Source organism: Mauremys mutica, chromosome 5 (assembly GCF_020497125.1).
Source record: "Mauremys mutica isolate MM-2020 ecotype Southern chromosome 5, ASM2049712v1, whole genome shotgun sequence".
Lineage (NCBI taxonomy): Eukaryota > Metazoa > Chordata > Testudines > Geoemydidae > Mauremys > Mauremys mutica.
Window position 1 is genome coordinate 138,229,299 of NC_059076.1, and position 24,549 is coordinate 138,253,847.

General features: G+C 53.6%; 1 protein-coding gene across 1 annotated transcript; it reads right to left on the reverse strand.

Annotated features, from left to right (window-relative positions):
• Positions 1-593: 593 nt before the first annotated feature.
• SMYD5 (SMYD family member 5) lies at positions 594-23,258 on the reverse strand. Its single transcript, XM_045019310.1, has 13 exons — positions 23,095-23,258; positions 19,023-19,131; positions 17,714-17,853; positions 17,024-17,145; positions 15,705-15,774; positions 13,576-13,680; positions 12,898-12,960; positions 11,086-11,156; positions 10,413-10,519; positions 9,549-9,605; positions 8,467-8,561; positions 7,420-7,490; positions 594-5,232 (listed from the first exon to the last, which is right to left on the reverse strand). Exons 1-13 carry the CDS (start codon positions 23,188-23,190, stop codon positions 5,088-5,090), a joined length of 1,251 nt encoding a protein of 416 aa, XP_044875245.1. The 5' UTR covers positions 23,191-23,258; the 3' UTR covers positions 594-5,087.
• Positions 23,259-24,549: the final 1,291 nt, after the last annotated feature.

Genomic DNA, 24,549 nt, shown 5'->3' on the forward strand with positions numbered 1-24,549 from the left:
TCTATGGGCTAGGATTGCCAACTCTCCCGGTTTCGCCGGGAGTCTCCGAGAATCGGGCTCTATCTCCCAGAGGCTAGTGAAGCCAGATTTTAGGCTGCTAAAAGTCCGGCAGCACAGCAGGGCTAAGGCAGGCTCCTAGCCCCGTGCCACTCCCAGAAGTGGCCGGCAGTCCCAGCGGTCCTGGAGGGGGGAGGGACAGGAAGTCGCTGTGTGCTGCCCCCACCCCCAGCACCGACTCCACAGCTCCCATTGGTCAGAAACTATGGCCAATGGGAGCTGCGGGGGTGGTGCCTGCAGGGGCAATGCGCAGAGCCCCCTGCCCCCCCCCAAGGGCTGCAGGGATGTGCTGGCCGTTTCCAGGAGCAGCGCAGGGCCAGGGCAAGCAAGAAGCCTGCCTTAGCTCCGCTGTGCCACCAACTGGAAGCCACCCAAGGTAAGCACTGCCTGGCCAGAGCCTGCACCCCTCACTCCCTCCTGCACCCCAACTCCCTGCCCCAGCCCTGACCCCCCTCCTGCACCCAAACTCCCTTCCAGAGCCTGCACCCCTCACCCATTCCCACAGCCCAACCTTCTGCCCCAGCCCGGACTCCCCTCCCACACCTTAAACCCCTCATTTCTGGCCACACCCTGGAACCCACCCCCCAGCCGGAGTCTTCAGCCCGGTGACAGTGAGTGAGCGACGGAGGGAGGGGGGGATGGAGTGAGCAGGGCAAGGCCGCAGGGCAGCGCTGTTTGGGTTTGTGTAATGAGACAGTTGGCAACCCGACTATGGGGACATGTCTGGATACGTTCCACAGGGGAGGATGTCCCAAGCCCCCAACCAGGAATCTGGAAGGAGGGTGGCTGATGAGACTCAGTTCCCCCAGGCATTTTGTGACAAGAGGGAAGCAGCGCAGAGCGTGGAGGTGACAGGGTAGGGTGCAGTGTAGGAGAATGGAACGGCACCAGAACGCTGCTTTGCCGTGAATCGAACAACGCAGAAAAAAGCCAGGTGGCAGAGCTGTGGAGCTGGGCACAGATTGCAGATGACCTCAGCAAGGGCAGCCAAGCCTGGCCCACCAGCTTTTCGGTTTCAGAAAGATTAGTGGCAGCTTCCATCAAAAGGCAACTACTGTTAACAGGGCCGCTTTGCACCCCACTCTATGGCGGTTTGCTGGGGCTCACTCACTGAGGCACCAAAACCTCCCGTGCCGCATACTCCCAGACTCCGGATCCAAGCGGACCCAACCAAACCCCAGGATTGGCATTCAGGCTGTTTGGGAATCCGGATCCAACGTTTGTAGCACACACCCCTCTCTGCTTATGTGAGAATATACAGATCAAATGGCTTTGCCTCTGTCTCCTGAAACAAGATTGCCTCTTGCCGCTGTTCCAAAACCAACATCGGGCTGTTGGTTACAAGCACAACCGTAAGAGGAGCCGGGCCTGCTTCCCAACTCTCTCTGAACTGAAAAGCGTTAATTTACAGCCTTGGAGGGAAGCTACCGTTGGAGGGAGATGGATTTTGGCAACTTTAAAATTCAAGGTTGGCCAACAAAATACCCAAGGCAGGCTTAGCAGCAGGGCTCTGGTTCTTCAGGCCTGTAAACTACTGTCCAGTGTTTTAGGCTCTCTATTCAGGCAGGCTGGATACATTGAAAAGAGGAGGGATTATTTAGAGCTGAAGCAATGCACCGGAAACCCACGTGCAAGGGAATGGGGCTAGGGCACGAGAACCAAGAAGTGAAACTGACCAATATAGTTCCACCGCTCAAGCTGGCCTGCAAAAAGGAAGCAGCGTAAATGGAGAAAAGGCTTTGGTGGTTGTTTTTAAATCTCCCTTTTTAGGGGGGTTTTTTTGGTTAAACACCTCATTGGTCACAGATAGGGCTTTTCTGCAGTATCATTTTCATCTTGATACTGTTGTCATTTAAATTCACATCTAGCCTGATCACTTTTTCAGCAGTTCTCTGCTCAACCACAATTCCTTGCTCTCAAATGTAACATTTTGCTTGTACAGGTGGGAACTTGTTCGAGATCCTTGCACCATCTGGGTTTTTGGAAGACTGCTTTGCTCAAGCAATGTTCTGGAGCCATTGTAGGCCACGGTTTAACAGTCGGTCTACTCCATAGCAGCCCACTGCCCTTAATTCACTGCAATTCGATCACCGCAGGCATTAGCACCATGTCAAATAAGCCTATTGCTGTACTGTTTCAAGCAAGACCAAAAATCAAAGCACAACTGCTTGTGCAGTGTGGGCTTAAGATGAAAACAAATTCTGATCTCAGCAACACCAGCGTGAACTTGGCGTAACTCAGAGGAAGTCAGTGAAGCTATTCCAGATTTACACCAGTGTAGGATTTGGCCTGTGATCTGCAGGCACCAAGTTTCCAGGTCACTCTCTCAGCTCCAGGCACACACAATATAAAAGCCCTCAAAACGTGCTGTCACGAGGCTAAGATATGTTCAACAGTCGTATTTCAACGCTAACGACCCTGTCAAATTCCCAGGGAAACTCAACGGGAAGACTCCCCGCTTACGTCAAGTGGGCCCTAAGTCAGTCAACACAGGCAGGTTTAAGAAGCGTGGTGCTCCATTGTTTGCCAGTCAGAGAGCCCAGGCTCCCCCCTCCACAAGAAGTCCTAAGGAAAGTGTGAAAAATCAGTCTTCTTGGGGGGCACAGCAGAGCCTCACAGCTCACGCCTCGTCGGCAACGGAGGAGACTGCATCTCTCTTACTCTTTAATGGGTGGGGTGCACTGAAGAGACAACCACTCCCAGCATGCCAGGCTTCATCTCCATCAGACCGGCTAAGCCCCACCAGCTGCAGGAGGACTGGGGGAGGCGGTGGAAGAAACGAGGCCAGGAATTGTATCCCACTTCTGGAAAGGGTTTGTCCCAACCCTCTCACTGATGGGGGAGTGGGGTGGGAGATCAGGATGTGGGGTGCCCCCGCTCCTGGCCCCGTTACTGGAGTGAGGAGAGAAGGGTGGGGTGGGGAACGTGGCTCTCTCTAACAAGCAGGTGAACACAGCTGGTGGGTGACCTTCCTCCCACTCCAGCCTCACTGCTCATGGGGAGAAGATCAGATGTGGATGGCGAGGGTCCTCTCAGTTTGGTCCCCAGGCAGCCCAGCGCCCTGAAGGCCCCAAGCAATTACATCGTGCTCGAAGCCGCCCCTCCATCCAGCCACCGGGACAGCGCGGAAAGGCAAACCACCATGTTGGAGATGGCTGCCGGGGGGAGGACAACGCCACCTGCCTCCTAGAAGGCTGAGATTTTTCCAGGTGGCTCAGTCTCTATTGGAGGGCAGGTCCTGCCCTCGCGGGGGGACGGACTCCCTCATCGACTGGCATGTGCCCATCTCTGGCTATGGTACTAGGCACCCTGAACTCTTGTCTGGATCCTTCGCCACCCCCTCCCCCGAGAGCGCCACGCTGCTCTGACAGAGTTTGATCTGAGAGGTGCTGAGCACCCCCAACGCCCACTGGCTCCAAGAGGTGCAGGGGGCGCTGGGCACCGCTCAGACCCAGGCAGACAGGCCCTTGGGGAGCTTACACTAGTGGGTCTAGAAGGAGCTGCCAGCTCCTCGCAGACTCAGTCTCTAGAGCCTGGCTGACAGTCACGTGATACCCAGGGCCCAGCCCTGCGGCCTTTGCACCCCTGGGAGGTCAGTGGTCTAATACACTCAAGGGAAGGCTGAGGATGGATCTCTCCAACCACCCCCCCGCAGACACAACAGAGTCGACTGTTTCTCCCTTCGCGCTCCAGGGCTGGGCTTGGCAATGGGCCGGACCCTGCTTCCTGGTCCCCTGGAGGAGAACCGGGGCCCAGGTGTTTAGAGGTATTTAGCCGTCGCTGCACTCAGCATTCCAATACCTAGCTGATTCAGGAGCCTACGTCTCCTTGGTAAAAGGGATTTAGGCACATAAGAGCCAAAATCGCACTGACAGTCAATGGGAGTCTGGCTCCGAAGCGCCTAACTCCCTTCTGACAACAAGCTGCAGTGCTGAGAAAAGCAACGCCTGCACACTGGTGTAACGCTGGGGCCAGGGGTCTGGCAGGCTGGGTAAGGATTTCCCTTTGGGGCCCGTTCAGGAGCCCCTCACAGGCCAGTCAGTACCATTGAGCCCGATGCCCTGGGGGGGCAGACAGACCTCCCCGTGGTGAAACCACCACAACAAAATTACTGTGCCAACCCATGAGGGCAGCAGGGGCAAGAAGTGTGAGGCACCAGCAGCTGACCCCGTCACCCCCAGAGCTACTTAACCCTTCACCCTCTGGCACTAAGAGTGCGTGTGTGTGTATGACTCAAAATACTCAGCCCTGGCCAGATATTGAGCAGCTAATCCTCCTCTCCCCAAGCTAGGAAAGTCTGATCATCCCCCCGCATTTTAAACTTGAGAGACAGCAAGAGTAAGTGACTTCTCGCACCACAAGTCAGCGACAGAGCAGGGACTAGAACCCAGGAGTCCTGGCTCCCAGTCTTCTGCCGAGTCCATGAGACCACAACCTCTTTGCACAGCCACTGTCTCCACTGGGTTAAACCTCTGTTCTGGCCCCTCCACAGCCCCGAGGAAGTCACAAGCCCAAATCCCCCCAGACTCTCCTCTCCAAGTTCTCAGATCACTTAGATACTGACACCGGAGGAAGCCCCGGTGTAGCTGGTTGTTTGCCCAGCGTCAGGAACAAGGGTAGCGTTAAGGTTTGTGCGCTGTGCTCAGAAGAGCCGGGGACTTTCCCTGCATGCGTCGTCTCCCCCCGCCCCCCGCCCCCCGCCCCGGCATATTGCTCTGTGTGCAGGATCAGACACAAAACAAGGAGACCAAGGCGATGTCTGTGTGGGTGGATATCTGCCTCAGCCGCGGAGGAGTGGTTGGGACAAGTGGAGCCATTACCTAGACAGAGGGGACCCCGGGACCACAGACACACTCCCCCAGAAGGATGGTCAGGAGCAGAGAAGATCCCCGCTTCCTCCATTGCCCAACCTAGCCTAACCTTAACATGCTCTCTCCCTGCCGCCGCGCCAGCCCTGGCCGACACAGGCACAGTCCCTCCCCGCGGTCCCGTCTCCGGTACAAAGCCGAACCCCATCCCCAGGCCCAGGATCAAACGTCCGTCATCTCATCCTCCAGCTCCGCATCGTCCGTCTCTCCTTCGCCCTCCAGCTCCTCCTCCTCCTCTGAAGTCAGGTTGGCGTCGTCGGCTTGAGCCAGGCACTTGGGGCACGAGCAGGTGAACAGGTAGTGTTCCCTGAAGGGAGCAGGAGAGAGAGAAAACCACGTCAAGGGAGTCTGCAGTACTATGGTGCCAGGCTGGAGGGCACAGCCCTTCCATAGAGCCAGCCATTCGGGGGTTAACTCCTCGCTCATCCCTCCCTCAGAGCAGGGAGAGCTCCCCATGCAGCTGCTGGAAGGCAGGGGTGTAGCCTGAGCAGTGAGTTATGCTGGACTAGAAGCCACTGGTCTCTATCGTTCTACCCTGAGCACACACGGCAGCTACATAAGAACGGCCACACTGGGTCAGACCAAAGGTCCATCTAGCCCAGTGTCCTGTCTTCTGACAGTGGCCAATGCCAGGTGCTTCAGAAGGAATGAACAGAACAGGGAATCACCAAGTGATCCATCCCGTCACCCATTCCCAGCTTCTGGCAGTCAGAGGCTTAGGGACATTCAGAGCATAGGGTTGAGTCCCTGGCCATCTTGGCTAGTAGCCATTGATGGACCCACCCTCCAGGAACTTCTCTGATTTTCTTTAGATGCCTTCACAGCATCCCCTGGCAACAAGTTCCCCGGGTTGGCTGTGTGTTGTGTGAAGAAATACTTCCTTTTGGTAGTGTGAAATCTGCTGCCTGTGAATTTCATTGGGTGACCCCTGGTTCTTGTGTTGTGAGGAGTAAATAACACTTCTCTCGTCACTTGCGCCACACCAGTCATGATTTTACAGACCTCTGTCATATCCCCGCTTAGTCGTCTCTTTTCCAAGCTGAACAGTCCCAGTCTTTTTCCTCTCTCCTCAACTGGAAGCTGTCCCGAACCCCTAAGCATTTTTGTTGCCATTCTCTGAACCTTTTCCATTTCTAATGCACCTCTTTTGAGATGGGACGACCACATCTGCCCGCAGCATTCAAGGGCGGGCGTAGTAGGGGGTTATATAGCAGCATTATGGCATTTTATGTTCCATTATCTATCCCTTTCCTAACACTTCCTAACATTCTGATAGCCCAGGAATAAGACAACCTTGGGCAAGATGCATCTTTGGGTCGGGTCTACACTGCAGCTGGAGGTGTGACTGCAGCGCAGGTAGGTAGACCAGGCTGCTTTAGCTTGCACAGGTAACAGGAACAGTGGAGATGCAGTGACAGCCATCAGTGCAGGTTGGCGACCCCAGCACCAGCCCGCCAGGGACCCTGGGAACAAACTCGGGATGTTCGCCCACGCTGAAATCTCTGCCGCCACATCGCCACTGCTCTCATTGCCTAGATTAAAGCTAGCCTGGACGTGCCTACCCAGGCTACAGTCACACTGCCTGCTCTGCTGCTCCCAGGGTTTATGCTGCTTGACAGGTTAGGAGCAACACACTTCCTACAAAACAAAGACAGCAAAAAAGCCAAGGGGCTCAGGACTTTGCCAGGAGCTGGAGAGAAGTCACCAGCTCACAGTGCAGACAAATCAATGCTTGTCTGCACGGGATGTACACATCACATACATGCATGCCTGCTGCGTGATCCTACTGCCTGTGTATCGTGCATGCTGGTGTGGATACCCATCTGTCCGTCCCGAAGGGTGAGCGTGCCGAGTGCAGGCTGTATGCTAGGCCCAACGCCCTTCCGACCACGGAGGACACAGTGGCCCATCCAAGCAGGCTGCATGTACACGAACGCTGGAAAGCCGGCTGAACAGAGACCAGGAGGCACCATACAATGGCGCAGACGCAGGCCACAGGGTGAGGAGGGCAGACGCAGCAGGCTCAGTTCTTGGGGCAGAGGCTGAATGGGGCAATTTGGGTTGATCTCAAGTATCCCTCTGTGGCTGGCAGTATTAGAGCATGCACCCGGCCCCACCCTGCTCAACCAGAGGGAGGGCCGGGAAAGAGAGGCCAGAGATGGGGTGTGTGTGTGTGTGTTGTGTGTGTGAGAGGGCGAGTGTGCACTGGGACCCGCCCTGCTCAACCAGAGGGAGGGCCGGGAAAGGGAGGGAGGGGGTGTGTGTGTGTGTGTGTGTGTGTGACAGGTGCTGCAGACTGAGGCTAAAAGAAGCTATTACATCCAAGAACAGAGTAAGATGGGGGGGTCCCCCTTATCCCTGAAAATCAATTGACAATATTCTGCAGAACCACGTCGCTCTGCCCATGCCTTGGCAACCCTTCCCCCACCGCTGCTTCTACCCCGATGTGTCCCCAGGGCCCCTCCCCCAGCCAGCAGAGTCCGAGCGGCCCTACCTGAGTATCTTGTGGCGGCTGTGTCTGCTCCGCTCCCGCTGGCAGCAGTCTAAATAGCTAATGCAGATTTCCTGCCGAGACAAGAGAAACAGGCCCGGCTGAGAGTCAGTTCCCGTTGCACCGAACCACCGCCGGGCTCTCCTGCCCCTGGAGGGGAAGCTTTCCAGGAACAGAGGGGAAAGTGGCAGCAAGTCTCTGCTAGAGAGCAGAGGGAACTGGCTGGGCTAAAGCAGAACCCAGCATCCAGCAGGGCTAACTTCCAGGGCAGGCAGAAATCAGAATCCAGCCCTATGGAGAGACTGACCCAGCAGAGCAGTCGGCTGATCTTTCCATGGCTGGGAGGCCCGGCCAGGATTCAGGGGGCTGCCATGAGGTGACACCAGGCAGCACAGGGGACGTGGAGAGCCAGAGAGAAACAGAGGGCCCATGTGTGTCCTGCAGCCTCAGTGAGGAATCTCCTTTATTGTCCTCACAGCCCAGTCCCACGCCTTTCTCCAGCTGAACGACGCTGCAGGCCGGGGGTGTGAAGGTCAGCTCCGAACTGCCCCGACGTTCAGGGGCTCCGTGTTCGGGCCTGTCCCTAGAGCAGACAGCAGAGATCGCCTGGGACTCCCCGATAGCTCACAAAATCATCAGGGTCCACAGCGGCTTGAAAACCCCGCTGGGCTGAATCGCAGCTCATGACCCTTGTCCTTTCCTCAGAGAAGGGCCACAGAGGGTTAATGTTCTTTTCGCGAAGACCTGGGACTGGGACTTCAATCCACAGCTCTGCCACAGACTTCCTGTCTGACCCTAGTCCAGTCACTTCATCGCTCCATGCCTCAGTTTCCCCATCCGTACAGTAGGGATGTTACCTCCCACAGGGGTTGGCAGGTGCTTGGATACTACAGTAATGGGGGGGTGGGGCATGTAAGCACATAGACAGAACCCTACTGGTCTTACTCAGGCTGGACAGCCACTGCCTTCAGGAGGAGTTTGGCCTGAGGGAGGGCTACAGGCTTTGGCCCTCCCCAAACAAATCAGCCATTCCCTTCCCTGCAGGCTCACCTCTCCCGGCTCGATCTCCTCCAGGGCGACGAGGTGCAGGAGGAAGTTGTTATCCGGGAAGGACGTCTCAGCGTTGGGGATGCAGCTGTGGTTACCTGCAGCAGGGAGGAGACGGGCACCAGAGCCAGTGAGTGACACACAGCGGGTGTCGCCAGAGGCAGCAGGCCCGGCACAGGCAGCAGTGCCAGTTCCCCATGCAGACCCCCAGCAGGCCTCAGGCCTGGCCTGGAGGACGAACGGGAGGGTTAGTTCAAACCCCTCGGCCACCTGCTGAGACTGCCAGTAATGGTGCCAAATCCTGCCAGCTGAGCGGGGCAGGACACTCGTCTGCCTAGTGCCGGACTGAGACCAACCCATTCACTGCACTGCGCCACAGTCCAGCCAGCAGATGGAAAGGGCTTCAATCACGTCTGCCCCAGACCCAACGCAGCGAGCTGGAGGTGAAAGGCCTGGGATGCTGTTTGCGTTTCTCCCTACTGGTCATTTAATGAGGCGAGAAGAGAGGGAGGAAAATATTCCTGTTGTCGATCCTGCTCCCTTCTCCGTGTAAGCCTGCCTGTTATATAGCTTTCCCCACCACCCTGGCTGAGATACACCCTGCAGCACCCAGACAGCTGCACTGTCTCCGGGCTCCCTCCCTTCTCGTTAATAACCAGGCTCTGATTGCCATCTCTTTAATCACAGGAGGCAGCTAAGACTGGAGGAGGTTTCCTCACCAAGGTATTTTTACCCCATTGCATGCAAAAAAAGCTCTCTGGGGCATGAGTCACATGGTATTTGTCTATAACGTGCCTCTGCAGGGATAAGAATGCACTGGAGGTTACCTTGGCACTAGATTGCAAACCCTGGTTTGTTATTGGAGGGTTGCTCACGTGTGCTGAGCCTCTGGCATTTAGCTGCGTGTTTGAAAAGCTCTGGCGTGTTCATTTTTGAGCGTGGCTTTTGCAAATGGCCGCAAGGGAACGAGAAGGCAGGCCAGGCTGTGACCCGCCCGACGTCTCTCGAAACCTTCGGAGAGTTCGAATGGTTTAGCCAAAGAGGGAGGGGCCGGGCCGGCCAATCAGCATGGTCCCATCACTTACAGCAGCTCTGGAGCACGTACAGGCCGGATCCCTCGCAGTTCAGGAACTCTCCGGTCTCTGAAGCAGAGAGGGACAGTTACAGCCCCGGCCAAACCCTGCTCCTCACACCAGGAGAGTCAGCGCGTGGGGAAACAGCAGGGCGGCAAAGTCGACCAAGGCAGAGCCTTTTTGTACCGGTTCGCCTGCGCCAGTCACACCAATCCACTTCAGCCTCCCAGCGAGCTTGGGGACTGGACAGCTGGGGGTTGGTATTTAAAGGGGACAGACCCCCATCTGACCCCCCCAGATAGCTGTGGGAGGAACTGAAGGCACAGAGACATCCAATTACTGAACTGCACCCACAAATCAAGCAGACAGCTACTGGTCCGCATCTGCGCCCATCACATTGCACCTGCAGTCACTGGCGGGTGCAAACCAGGGAGCTGGGTTTTAAAAACTGGCGGCCATCGCCAGGGGATGCACCCATCTTCCTCCACCAGCCCCAGGAGCTGCTCCCTGCGGCTTGTCTCAGCCACACTTCCCAGGATCTGGGAGCCAGATCCCCCGGCTGCTGAGACTGTCCAGGGTCTGGGGAATCCAGAAAAATGGCAGCAAACCAGTCCTGGCCCTGACGTTGAATGGGAAGGAGGGGCCTTGTCCCTGAGCGGAGTTCTCTCACGGTGCATCTACCCTGCAGCCGGGAGTGCCGGTGGCAGCTCAGGGACCCTGACCAGGGCCTTCAGACAGCACCGGTCAATGCAGCCTACAAAGTCAGCCAACTGTGATGGCTGCTGAGTCCCACGCCCAGCCCCACCTGTCCCCGAGAAGACAACGACCCAGAGAACCGCGCCCGGGAACCACGCCGACACTTCCTGCCGCTGTTACCTTTCTCGATATCCTTATAGAGCTGGTCTATGAAGGCATCTAGCTGCTCTCGCTCGTGCGGGGGAAGCTCTAACGCATCGCAGGCATGGACCCACTGGCTCAGGGAACTAGCGGAAACCAGACAGAACACGGTTACGTTTCCCACCGTCTCTGGATCTGTCCAGGTGGGCGAGAGCCCCCTGTACCCCAGTGCTAGGGAGAGCTGTGATCACACCCCGCGAGCCGGCTCATGGCACCAGCTCTCGCTCTTCAGCGCAGAATGCTCAGGAGGGAGGAGGGACTCTCTGGGGCTCCCAGGGTTGAAGTGTCCAATGGCCCCAAGAGGCAAAGTTCTGATGCAGGACCAGACCTGAACGTTGGGAGGCTCTGGATTGGGGGCACTGGGGAAGTCCTGTCATAGTTTACAGAAAAGCAGTAAAACGCTGCTTTTACAGAACCTCAGTGACACGTACAAGGTTTTTTCTCTGCTCTCGTTCTAGGTACTTAAGTGGCTCCCATCAGCTGCGTTGAAGGACGTGCATGGATGACTCCTTCAGACAGCACAGAGGAATCCGTGCAAGTGCTGAGGGGAGCCCAGAGACCCAGAGAGCTTTGGGACTCTCATGACTTCCAGGCCGATTTCTCAACAGTTCCGCACACACAGCCACAGCGCAATGGCGAATCCACTGGTTACCTTGTTCCTATGCCTTGACCATTGGTTCCAACCAGGGCAAACAGCGACTGGAACCCTTCTGGAGTAAACCACTGCAGAAAGACCAAGAAGCAAGAGGATCAGTTTACCTGTCAGGACTGTCGGGCTAGCTACCCTCTCAGCGGCTCCCATTTGCTCTAGCTCCGTGCTTCTCAACCTGTTTGATACCAGGGACCAGCCTGCTGCCTTCCTAAACAGCATCAAGGAGATCTCAGGGATCGGCACCGGTCCACGGACCAGTCATTGAGAAACACGGCTCTAGCTCGCAGCCTTGCTTGCAGAATCACATGATGGGCCGTGGGGCTGGAGCTGCCACAGAACGGGCACTAATGCCATTACAACCAGCAGTGAACCGAGCCTCAGCTCTGCCATGACACAGTTTCAGCATCCTGTAATACCAAATCCTGGACACGGGGAGGGGGTCCCTAGAAATGTCTCGTTAGAGAGAACTGGATGGAGGACGTGAGGCACAGAGCTTAATGGCCTGATTTTCATCAGCGCTTAGCATCCACTGCCTTCAGTGGGAGATCAGCACCTTTGACAATCTGACCCGTCAAGTAAGGGGACTCCATCCTCTAGGAGAATCCAGGGTCATCAGGGCTTCCCTCAGACTGAGCCTAGGTTCTCCCTCTCTCGGCTTCACCCCATTACTCCTCATGGTGCCGCTGTCCTGTCCTAAACAATTCCTCCCCCTAGTTGGCATTTACAATCTTCCGAGATGGTTCTGGCCCCATCCAGTTCTTAGGGATCCCTCCCAGCTCCCCGTCAGCCTCGTCTCTCCTTTCTGCTACTCAGCGGTGGATTCCAGATACAGTCACTCCAGAGCCATAGAGTGCAGGAGAGGCCACAAGCCTGTTCCATTGTATTTCTTTCCCCCTGGGCACAACCCCTGTAAGGCAGCAGCAAGGGGAAATGCTGAACAGCTGTATGAATTCGAGTGTTGTATGTAAGACACGGGAGGTAATATCCCACTCTACTCGGCACTGGTGAGACCTCAGCTGGAGTGATAGGTCCCATCCTGGGCGCCACACTTAGGAAAGATGTGGACGAATTGGAGGGAGTCCAGAGGAGAGCAACAAAAATGAGAAAAGGTTTAGAAAACCTGACCCACGGGGAAGGTTAAAAACCCTGGACATGGTTAGTCTGGAGAAAAGAATTCTGAGGGGGGAACCGATAACTTTCTGCAAATATGGTAAAGGCTGTTACAAAGAGGATGGGGATCAATTACTCTCCGAGTCCACGGAAGGGAGGACAAGACGTATTGGGCTTAATCTGCAGCAAGGGAGATTGAGGTTGGCTATGAGGAAAAACTTTCTAACTCTAAGGGGAGTTGAGCACTTGGAACAGGCTTCCAAGGGAGGCTGTGGAATCCCTGTCACTGGAGGTTCTGAAGAACAGGTTGGACAAATACCTGTCAGGGATGGTCGAGAGGATCATTTGGTCCTGCCTCAGCGAGGGGGTCTCTCAAGGTCCCTTCCAGCCCTACCTTTCTACGATCCTTGTTATCCCCTGAGCCTGTCTGAGCACTGAGGGGGTTAAATGATCAGGTGCTGGAGAAAGACGTCGTCCCTCATATCCCACCTCAGCCCTGCTAGGGTGAGAGTGAGGCACCAATGGGCTCCAGGGCAAATCTTAGCCCTTCAGTGCTGTCAGGAGGAACGGCAACCAGGACACCCCATTTTTGGGGTGTCAGAGGGACTATGGAAAAACGGGGTCTCCTCAGCACTCTCTCTGGGGTGCACAGGACTCTGCTGGGGGGCGGGAGGAAGGGGGTGACAAGGACTCACCACTCACCCTGCTGAGATGTTCTTCATAAAGGGCTTCCGTGAAGAGCCGTCGGAGGAGCTCTAGCTGGCCCTGGAGAAACAAGGCCACAATGTCAGCGAGGAGGGGTGCCCCGAGGCAGGCGGGGCAGCTTTAAATCCAGCCGACGAGCAGAGACTGGAGCAGGCTTGAAGGCTCTTTGTGCCACCACCGCTCGTCAGAAAGCTGCTGGTCTGAATTGCCCCCAAGCTGGCAGCCATCAAAAGCCACCGCCACCCGTGGCTGCGCACCCACGAGCAAAGCACTGGTGTCTGGCCACTCCCCATTGGGGAAGTAACCTCAGCATGGAAACCACTGGCACTCACTGCTCCTTTCTCAGCGGACAGGCCACAGCTTGGTCTGTCTACCATGGAACCAGGGCAATACATTGGCTTAATGGCCCTGGCTCCCTCTAGTGGCTGGTCCAACAGTCTGCCGTTTACTGAGCACGAGAGAACTCCTTTAGCTCAAGTGGAGGAGGCCCGTGTTTTGGACGCTGACAGTTCTGGTTCTGGTCACTGCTGGGGACCGTGGTGTCTCTCTCTCTGTGCCCAAGGCTTTGTACACAGGTGGGGCCTTCAGAGGGAAAGGAGAGGAACTCCGGGACCGCCGCAAATGACCCTGCCTCCCCGCAAAGACCCAAGCACTCCAGTGGCGGGACACACTGACCTTAAATTTGTCCCCCAGCAGCTTGTGGACGATCTCCTCTTCTTCGTTGGCCGTTTTGCTGCAGAACTGAGAGAAAAGCTTTATCCACCAGTCCTTGTCCTTCGCCTGAAATGTATCAAACAGCCGCTCAAACTGGCACTCCAGCAGGAGGGAAGTGGGAGGGGGCTACGCGAGATGGCAGGATACCCAGATCTGGATGCTATTTAGGCCAGAACATTAGCACCGCTACAGCGATGTTTAACCCTTGGAATACGAGCGAGCCAGAGAAAGAAAAGGGGAAGAAGGCTGGTTTTGTGTTTAACGCACAGGGTGGGGACTCAGGAGATCGGGGTTCAATTCCCTGTTCTGCCACAGACACCCTCTGTGACTTTGGGCAAGTCACTCAATGCCTCAGTTTCCCAATCTGTGACATAAGGATAATACTTCTCTACTTGAGATGGGAGCTGTGAGGATATACAGGTGAGACACTCAGACACACAGCAGTGGGGCCCATGTGGGGAGCTAGACAGAGAGGGCAGGAGAAGCTGAGGAGAGTACGCCATGGGGGGGAGGGGGTATTAATGCGACGGGCACAGCCCAGTTCCACGGTGTTAGGCAAACTCAGTCTCCCTTTGCTAAGGTGGAGGGGAAGCCATGGATGTGTGACAACAGCTTTGACTCCCGGTAACCTGATGGGATGAGGGACGTCAAAACCCCAAACTCAACTACAGGAAATGCACAGTTAAAGCGCTGCTTCATACACAGCCACAACCCTCTTTATAAAGAGCTCTCCCAGGCCTGTGGGAAGACTCAGGGAATAGGAGCAGATCACTCATCATGCAGATGACACGCTTCTCAAGACACGCTAACCCAGATGTTAGCCCATAAAGATCACCTCCCACAGCACAGCTACACCACACGGGTGGGTGTGCATATTTATTCCGCCCTTATCACCATGGTATCCAAGGCCCTTACAGAATCTGTGCTAACAGCAGCCTCCAATTTTCCACAGCAACAGGCATCTTCAGAGCCCAACACAATAAAGTGCCCAGCACAAGCCCTGAGACAGAAGGAGCTGGAGCAGTGTCATGCGGTCAGGACGGTGACGCAGAGGCCCAGACTGTGGTAGGACGTCCTGGCTGGTGTGTCCATGTCCCACTGCCGGGTGGAATCCAACCTGCCTGACGCATCTGTGGTTGGTTCACCCTCTAACGACTAGAGGCCTCCAAAGAGCTTAGACGTTCTAGAGCTAATGACAGTGGAAGGAGGGTCTACTTCTGGGGTGGAAGGTCATGAGGTCTTTCTGTGCTGCGTGCTGTCTCAGCAACGAATGATCCCTAGTGCTGGTAAGACCCTGCAGTGCAGCAAGACATCCCCTGCCCCACATGCTGATGTGCCGGGAGGTTAGCTTACAGCATGTCTACGCTGCAAAGTGAAGGTGTGGTTGTAGCATACCCAGGGTAGCTTTAACCTTAGCAGTGAAGATGTAGGGAAGACATGTCAACATGGGATCCAGCAAGGGTCCCCCAAAATGAAATTAATAGGCAGCAGGTTTAAAACAAACAAAAGGAAGTATTTCTTCACACAAGGCACAGTCAACCTGTGGAACTCCTTGCCAGAGGATGTTGTGAAGGCCAAGACTATAACAGAGTTCAAAAAAAGAGCAAGATAAGTTCGTGGAGGATAGGTCCATCAATGGCTATTAGTCAGGATGGGCAGGGATGGTGTCCCCAGCCTCTGTCTGCCAGAAGCTGGAAATGGGTGATAGGGGATGGATCGCTTGATGATTACCTGTTCTGTTCATTCCCTCTGGGGCACCTGGCACTGGCCACTGTCAGAAGACAGGATACTGGGCTAGATGGACCTTTGGTCTGACCCAGTATGGCTGTTCTTATGAGCTAACAACCAAGTAAAAGCCTGCACAGGACCCTGGATATGGCCTCGGGTTAATAACCTGGGCCACCATGTTATCACTACTGCTGTGAACCCTGCTAGCTAGACTAAAGCTAGCATGGGCATGCCTACTGGCACAACAATCATCCCTTCACTTTGCAACGCAGATGTACCCCTAGAGAGGAGAGGGCAGATACCAGGGAGCAACACGAAGAAGGTGCTGAGACGTACCATGAGCAGCAAACAGAGGCACACACCTGTTTGACGGTGGCTACCATCCTCGCCAGCAGCATGATGCTGGAAGTCTCCGGTGGGTAATGGATGTTTCTGTCCAAGGGGAAGGAATAATAGAGAGTGAGAGAGAAGAGCAGAGATGTCCTGGCACTGAAAGGGCCAGCAGGGTGTTTGCGCCTCGAAGGGAGACAAGGGCCGGAATCCCACACACAGCCTCGTTCAGACACAGACATCGGACTGACACAAACAGCCCAGGAGCTCCCTAGGGGAAGTGGAAATTAACCAAGTTCTAAAAGGCTCAGCAGGGGTATTTCCGGAGGTCTGGTTATAGAGCTGGCCAAAAGGGCAACTTCCTGCCCTGCCTTTGGACTCTAGCAGGGGACCTTCCAGGTCTGGTCTCCTGCTCATTTCTCTGCTTGTTGGCAGTGAAACAGCTAAAGGCAGCAAGGCCTAGGGGCTCCAGCACTCGAGAGACTCCCGCTCTAGTCCCAGCTCTGTCATGTGACCTTCAGTAAGTCAGTTCCCCGCCTTCCCCTCCCATCTGTTGTCTATTCAGATTGTAAATTCTTTGGGGCAGGGACTAGAGTTACTCTGTGTATGTACAGCACCCAGCACAACGCGATTACAGCTCTGACAGGGTCCCTGGGTGCTACTACAATACAAGTAACTGAAGGGCCAACTAAAATGTATGTGTTAAACCTAGTGAGTTGTTGTCTAATGTTTAAGCAGAGGGCTGGAGTCAGGAGAACTGGGCTCTGTTACCACCTTGATCACATCCCTTCTCCGTGCCTCAGTTTCCTCACCTGCAAGCAGGGATAATAATCTCTCTCTCACACAGGAGCGTTGGGAGGCTTAATTCAATAATGTCTGTGAAGTGCTTTGAGATCCACAGGTGGCACCACAGAACTGCAAAGTACTGTAATCAACTGATTGTATATACATGCTCTATTGCCCTCTACTGGATGGAATCAGAATTGCTCAGCTGAACATCACATCCTCCATACAGCTAATGGAGAGTCTCTCTTAGCTCAAGCGACAGAGGCTTGTGCTCCAGGACCAGGAGGATCCATGCTCTGGTCCCACGGATGCTGTGAAGTTCTGAGTGGCCATGGGATGCAGCACAGTGACAACTGCCTAGCATAGATGGCCCTGGATGGTTTACATGGTTATAGGCTGGAACAGTGGAGCTGTGGGTGCCTCTGCAGAGACAGAGCAGTAACTGACCCTGCTCCAAATCACCTTCAGCTGGACACAGGGTGAGTCCCCGTCTCTGCTCCCGAATGGGCCAGAGCCAGTCTATTCAGTAGGTAGTTCTGGTCCTACAAACATCTAGTGCACCTACCTCCAGGCGTCCTGCAGTTTGTTGAGGGGATGTTTGGGGTCCTCTCGGGAGGGGCCGAGGCACAGCACCTGGTGGTATTGCTCAAAGGCAGATTGCCTGCATTCAGCACTGCAATACGCAGCCTGGACAGTAACAGAGACAGCAACACACGTCAGCCAACAGAACAGTAACTTAGGAACTTAGCCCTTAGGAAAGTGACCAACCCTTCAAGGCCAGCCATTTTCCTAGTGACCTAGGGAGAGCACTGGGGTAGGGAGGAGGGGGCTCCTGGGAGCAGCCCGACCCCAGCCCACCTCCCCTTAGTACAGAGTCCTGGCCCCTATCTATTGCAAGGAAGAGCAGGGGGTAGCAAAGGCGTGTGCTGGGTGAACCCCTCCTCAGGCACAGCTGCCCCTGTGAGCACCAGGATATGAAAATTCTCCCCTGCACCTCCATTGCGTAAGACCAGGCTGTAGAGTGGGAAGAACCGGCCTAGGTGTCCCAGGTGGTCCTGCCCAGTCAGATGCTCTCTCCATCAATAGCGAGGAAACCAATTCGACCTTCCCGATGAGCACGCCCCAACACCAGGGCAGCAGCAGCAATGGCAAATCTGAAAGGGACGTGGCCTCCTTGCAGATCAAGCCCCATCCCAATCGATCAACACAAGGCCACAGCGATGGCAACGCCCAGCTCTCCCCAGCAGCCTGGTACCTGGCAGTGGGGGCAGTGCTGATGCAAATCCTTCCGGATGCTGCACTGCTCTGGGTGAGGCAGGACCCGACAGCTTTTCCCCAGAAGCCTCTGCGCGTTCTCCTCTGCCGTCTCCAAGGCCCGCAGGCAGTGGTCACAGGCTGGGGAAGAAGAAACAAGCCAGACGGCAGAGACTGAGAGAACCTTCTTCTAAAAGAACAGATGTGTTTGCATGCAGTGGGCCAGCTCCTCGGCTGCTGTTTCAGTGTGGGTCCATTCACTTCAGTGGCGCAACACTGGTTTACAGTTGCTGAGAATCTAGTTCACTATCCCACCCTAAACCACCACTCTGAAAACATCACAGGCCCAACACCATCCGTAGAAACACAGCCCTCATTATCTGCACCACTTCCCGCATTCTTTAACTCCCTTTGCCACCAAACCGATCTGCGATGATAAACCCTTCTGCTACACAGCGCCTGCCATCCGAAATGGCCATCGTGTATCTCCCTACCTCACCGATTCTTCATGCCACTTCAGATCTCAGCTGGAAACCTTTTCTCCCTGTCCCAAAGCTCTTTCTTGGTTTCTCTCCCCATCTGTCATCATTATTTAACCCTGTTACGTGTTTAGGGATTGATGGTATAGAAGACACAGTGCCCAGTGAAGCCAAAGCGTGCTGCAGCAGGGGTTCAAGGAATGATCACTAGATATTATAAAGCTTCTGTGCAGCTCCCACCTCCCTTTTGCACTGATTACATCCTACTTGCAAATCACATTATGTTCCCTGGGACTGGCATTTTTCTCCCTTCGGATCACAGGGCCGGGACGAGAGCTTGGAAACATTCTTTGTCCAGCACAGTGTTTCTAACCCCTGGAAGGCCATGAGGTATCCAACCTTAAAACCACGTGCTTCTGATTATCATCTTGCTTCCTCCCCACCCCCTTACTTCAATAACAACATGATTTTTGCAGAAGATATTTCATGAAGCACCATATTTAGAGATAAGTGGTTTATATCACTGATGTGCTGGCTTGGCACAGCTTTTCCAGGATATCAAGCATCTATTCCTAGCACTGGTGGTTTGAAAGACATCAGTCTTTAGACTGTCACTGGTCCTTTGACCACCAGTGTTAGGCCACAGACTGAATACAGCAAGTCTCAGACCTTGGGCCAGTGTCATTTTCTGGGGCACGAACACATCAGGGTCACTGCTTCTTTCTCAGGGCTTTGTTATGCAGGACATCAGAGTAGGTAACCTAAGGGTTCCCTCCGGCCTGCCACCAACACCACCATCCCTGATCTTAAAACCAATGACTCTCCTCTCACCTTTATATCTGTACAGCGCGTTCCAGAGGAACTGGGATGACACCACAGGCTTTTCTAAGAAGATCGTTTCCCCTTTATGGATATTCCTGGTGGCAAATAAGCCTTTTCCCTTTGAATGGAGAAACAAGAGTGACTCCCAGTCTGTAGAAATCTGCAGCACGGCAAGTTCAGTTAGGGCTATTCCGTCTCCCCAGCTAGCTGTGAGTTCCACTCTCAGGGTAGACTAAGAGTTAGGAATAGAGTTCATGTCTTCCAATGCCAAGCCCTGTGCCCTAAGCCAAAACCCTGGCTCTGAGACTGTAGGGTGGCACCCAGATCCAGAGCTGTAGAATTCAGATCCAAATGTTTATGGCTTGTGCCCCCTCCCACAGACTGCTCCAGGGGGCAAACTAGGGCAAAACTCCCACTGACTCCAGTACGGCCAGGATTTCGCCCCTCTAATTTATCTTTCACCTGCAAGGATCTCAAAGTTAAATAGCGGAGCTGTCGATTAATCACAGTTAACTCACGCAGTTAACTCAAAAAAATTATCGCGATTAAAAAGATTAATTGCACTGTTAAACAATAGAATACCAACTGAAATTTATTAAATATTTTTGGATTTTTTTCTACATTTTCAAATATATTGATTTCTATTACAACACATAATACAAAGTGTACACTGCTCACTTTATATTATTTTTATTACTAATATTTGCACTGTAAACAATTATAAACAAAAGAAATAGTATTTTTCAATTCACCTCATACAAGTACTGTAATGCAATCTCTTTATCATGAAAGTTGAACTTACAAATATAGATTTTTTTTTTGTTACATAACTGCACTCAAAAATAAAACAATGTAAAACTTCTAGAGACTACAAGTCCACTCGTCCTACCTCTTGTTCAGCCAATCACTAAGACAAACAAGTTTGTTTGCGTTTACGGGAGATACTGCTGCCTGCTTCTTATGTATAACGTCACCAGAAAGTGAGACCAGGCGTTCGCATGGCACTTTTGTAGCCGGCGTTGCAAGGTATTTACGTGCCAGATATGCGAAACATTCATATGCCCCTTCATGCTTCCATGAAGATAATATGCTCTTTAAAAAATTATGAATTAATTAAATTTGTGGCTGAACTCCTTGGGGGAGAATTGTATGTCCCCTGCTCTGTTTTACCTGTGTTCTGCCATATACACCGCTACCTCGATATAATGCCACCCGATATAACACAAATTTGGATATAATGCGGTAAAGCAGGGCTAGGCACTCTGGTGGATCAAAGCAAGTTCAGTATAACACGGTTTCACCTATAACGCGGTAAGATTTTTTGGCTCCCAAGGACAGCGTTATATCGAGGTAGAGGTGTATTTCATGTTATAGCAGGCTCGGGTGATGATCTAGCACATGTTCTTTTTAAGAACACTTTCACAGCAAATTTGACAAAACTCAAAGAAAGTACCAATGTGAGATTTCTAAACATAGCTACAGCACTCGACCCAAGGTTTAGGAATCTGAAGAGCCTTCCAAAATCTGAGAGGGATGAGATAGGGAGCATGCTTTCAGAAGTCTTAAAAGAGCAACACTCCAATGCGGAAACTACAGAACCCGAACAACCAAAAAAGAAAATCAGCCTTCTGCTGGTGGCATCTGACTCAGATGATGAAAATGAACATGTTACGGTTTGCTCTGCTTTGGATTATTATCGAGCAGAACCCATCATCAGCATGGATGCATGTCCCCTGGAATGGTGACTGAAACATGAAGGGTCATATGAATCTTTAACGCATCTGGCATGTAAATATCTTGCGACGCCAGATACAGTGAATGCCTCTTCTCACTTTCAGGTGACATTGTAAATAAGAAGAGGGCAGCATTATCTCCTGCAAATTGTAACCAAACTTGTTTTGTCTGAGCGATTGGACTTGCAGGCTCTAAAGTTTTACATTGTTTTGTTTTTGAATGCAGGATTTTTTTGTACATAATTCTACATTTGTAAGTTCAACTTTCATGATAAAGAGATTGCACTGCAGTACTTGTATTAGGTGAATTGAAAAATACAATTTATTTTGTTTTTTACAGTGCAAATATTTGAAATAAAAATAATATAAAGTGAACACTGCACACTCTGTATTCTGTGTTGTAACTGAAATCAATATATTTGAAAACATGGAAAACATCCAAAAATATTTAAATAAATGGTATTCTATTATTGTTTAATAGTGTGATTAATCACACGATTAATTGCGATTATTTTTTTTTAATCGCTTGACAGCCCTATTACACATGAAATGCAGCAACCTCTGGGGTGTAACATGTCAAATGGCAAACATAGCAGCCTCAACAACATTTTCATTTAGAGAATAAAATTGAGAGATCCTTAGTAAACATTGGGATTCAAACCCCTCCTAAGAGGTGAAAGCTGTGTCATCATTGGTAAGGTAATTTTCTCTAGGGCTGAAATAAGGTCTAGGATTTGACCCAGTAGCCCTACTGGCTGAGCTTGATACTATTTCTTTATTATGTGATCTGTTACTCGTCATTTAATAAAGCATCAATGTGTAAAAATAATTCAAAATAAAAGACTTCCCATCCCATCATAACACACCAATACTCAGGAACAAATACAGACACCGATCCTGCAAATTGTTCTGCGCTTACTTAATGTTACACATATGAATAGCTCCATTGAAATCAAGGGGACAACTCATGCACAAAGCCAAGCCAGCACAGAAGCATCTGCAGGAGTGGGGAACAGTGAGGACGATAAAATGAACCTGGCATTATAGCTATTATGGGCCTCAAAGCTAAAGCTAATGGCAGCTATAAGCTCTATAACATTCCCCTGTTTTCACTCACATGTCTCTGGGGAAAGTTCATGTCTGGGCTGAGATCAGCCTTGAAAGGGAATTAACTCTTCTGGCGCTTTTGAGTCAAATTCATTCTGCCCCTTTGGAGTCACACGCATGAGAACAAAAATGGTCTAGCACCATTTAGAACAGCTCCCCCCTCCCCGCATGGCCTCCCACAAGCCCTGCCCGTGTATCTGAAGTATGATTTTTATAATCCAATCCTTGGATCGCCCCACCCCACTCTGCTGATGCACATCAGTCCTGACCTGCAACCCTCTCTCCCCTGCAATTCCAGCCATGGACTTCCCCCCCACCGGCCCCCCAGCACACTGCCAATGCGCCCAGCTATTCCAGCCCATTCAGCTGTCCGAATTCCCTGAAAGGGGAAGCTGGCGGGAGGAAGGCTTAACCAGGGTGTTTTTTAAAAAACAGCAAAGAATCCTGTGGCACCTTATAGACTAACAGACGTTTTGCAGCATGAGCTTTCGTGGGTGAATACCCACTTCTTCGGATGCTTGCATGAGCTTCACCCACGAAAGCTCATGCTGCAAAACGTCTGTTAGTCTACAAGGTGCCACAGGATTCTTTGCTGCTTCTACAGAACCAGACTAACACGGCGACCCCTCTGATACTTTTAAAAAACAAACATGCATCCGATGAAGTGGGCTGTAGCCCACGAAAGCTTACCCTCAAATAAATGTGTTAGTCTCTAAGGTGCCACACATGCTCCTCGTTCTATTTTTTTTTTCAAAAAATCACTGTTTTTAATTGGGGGGGAGGGGTGCAGGACCCAGGGAGAGAGACTCCAGCCAGGAAAGGCTCCCCGTTCGGGGGCAGGAAGACACGGGACCCCCCCCCCCCGCTTTGCAAGGAGCACCAAGGTGGGAGATGGGGGCTGGCAGAAAGGGACAGATCACACACACACACCCCCGGCAGAAGCCACAGAGGAAGGCTTAATAGTCACTAGCATGGGGAAGGGGGGGGGGGGGAGCGGGTCTCCCTGCCCCAGCCAGGGAAGGGCAGTGCAGGCTGGACCCCATCGGGCCTGGGAGGGGAGGGATCCCCAAGCCCCCCCACCCAGTGTGGGGCAATGGCCCAGGGCGGTGCCAAGCAGCACAAAGCGGAGTCTCGCCGCAGCAGCAGAGCCGCCCTCATGCCAGCCTGGGAGGAGGGACCTGAGTGTGTGTGTGGGGGGGTGTCTGATCCCCTGGCCGGGGTTGGGGGGGGGGGACCCTCACCTTGAGGCTGCTGATGAATCTCACTTCCGCCGTGGCCCGGGCCGGGCCCGCAGGATCCGCACAGAAGCAGAACAGGTCGCCCGTGGAGGCAGCCATCTTGGGCGCCCTCCCAACTCTGACCGGGGGAGCGGGCCAGTCTTCCTCTTCCCCCGCCCCTGCCGGGCCCTGCCCACGCGGGACCCCGCTGCCCTGGCTGCGGGCCAGCGGCGGCTGCCGGCTCTTTGCGGGGGGAGAGGCGGCTGAGGGGCACCAGCGGGGGGGCAGGAGCCGGGGTTCAGCCGGGGGAGGTGCTGCCAGATGGGGGCAGAAGGCAAAGCCCTGGCACCCGGGGTGGGGGGGGTGTTACAGTTTATACCGATGGGATGAGCCACCCGCCGTGTTTGCAAAAATAAGGTGGGGGGGCAGTAGGGTGACCAGATGTCCTGATTTTATAGGGACAGTCCCGATATTTGGAGCGGTTGCTTATATAGGCACCTTTCCCCCCCGCCCCATCTAGCTGGCCAGCCTAGGGGGCAGAGGGGCGTTTTTATTTTCCCCTCGCGGGACAGCCCGTCTCAGCACCCCCTTCCCAGGGCTGGGCTCTTACAGGCGCAGGGCATCCCCATGTCCAGACAGGGCAGCTCTTCCCTCGTACAGGGGCGGCTGTATCACATGCCGCTCGTTTACCATTCAAGTGCAGCCCCCATGCTCCCCTATTCTCCATCTACCAGACTTGGGGAGTGGGGGAACTCAGGACTTCTGCCCAGCGGGGGGTGGGGGTCTCTGGGCTTCAGCCCTGCGGGATGCGCCTTCTGGGGTTCGTTGCCGCAGCAGGAGTGGGGCTGAAGCCCCATCAGGTGCCTCCTGCAGGGCTAATCTCCCAGTCCCCGGCAGGTGTGCCCCAGCTCTCAAACTTCTGCAGATTGTCGTATGTGACTCGGGGGGCCAGTAAGTTTGGCCACCCCGTGATATACGGTGCAGAGGTGCTACAGGAGCCTGAGAACAGAGAGGATGTCCAGTTTATTGGACACTAGGAGTGGACTGATGGCCCCACTGAGCTGAGTGAACTGGAGCCACATGCCCCCCCCCCTTTTGGCATGGGGAGGCACCTTTGCACTGTCGCATCACCTCATAGAGCCAGACAACTCAGAAGCGGGAGAGACAGCAGAGAACCAGAGACTTCCCTCGGGAGATCCGGAATAAGGGTGCAGCAGGAGTCCGGACTGCAGGAGAGATTCTGCTCGTAGCAGCTACCCCAGGCCTGAGAGGATTTGGAGGATAACAGATGAGGCATTTGACCATATGCCCAGTGAAGAAGGAGAGCCAGGGCGCCTGTACTAACCACCTTTTTGTAGAGGGGACATAGAATCATAGGACTGGAAGGGACCTCGAGAGGTCATCTAGTCCAGTCCCCTGCCCTCATGGCAGGAATAAATATTATCTAGACCATCCCTGACAGGTGTTTGTCTAACCTGC

Coding starts and splice junctions, on each gene's coding strand:
- SMYD5 (XM_045019310.1), bottom strand. CDS start 23,190: ATGGCTGCCTCCACGGGCGACCTGTTCTGCTTCTGTGCGGATCCTGCG. Junction 13,681..15,704: donor TGGTAGCCACCGTCAAACAG/GTGTGTGCCTCT, acceptor GATACATTTCAG/GCGAAGGACAAGGACTGGTG. Junction 8,562..9,548: donor GTACGTGCTCCAGAGCTGCT/GTAAGTGATGGG, acceptor TCCCTGCTGCAG/GTAACCACAGCTGCATCCCC.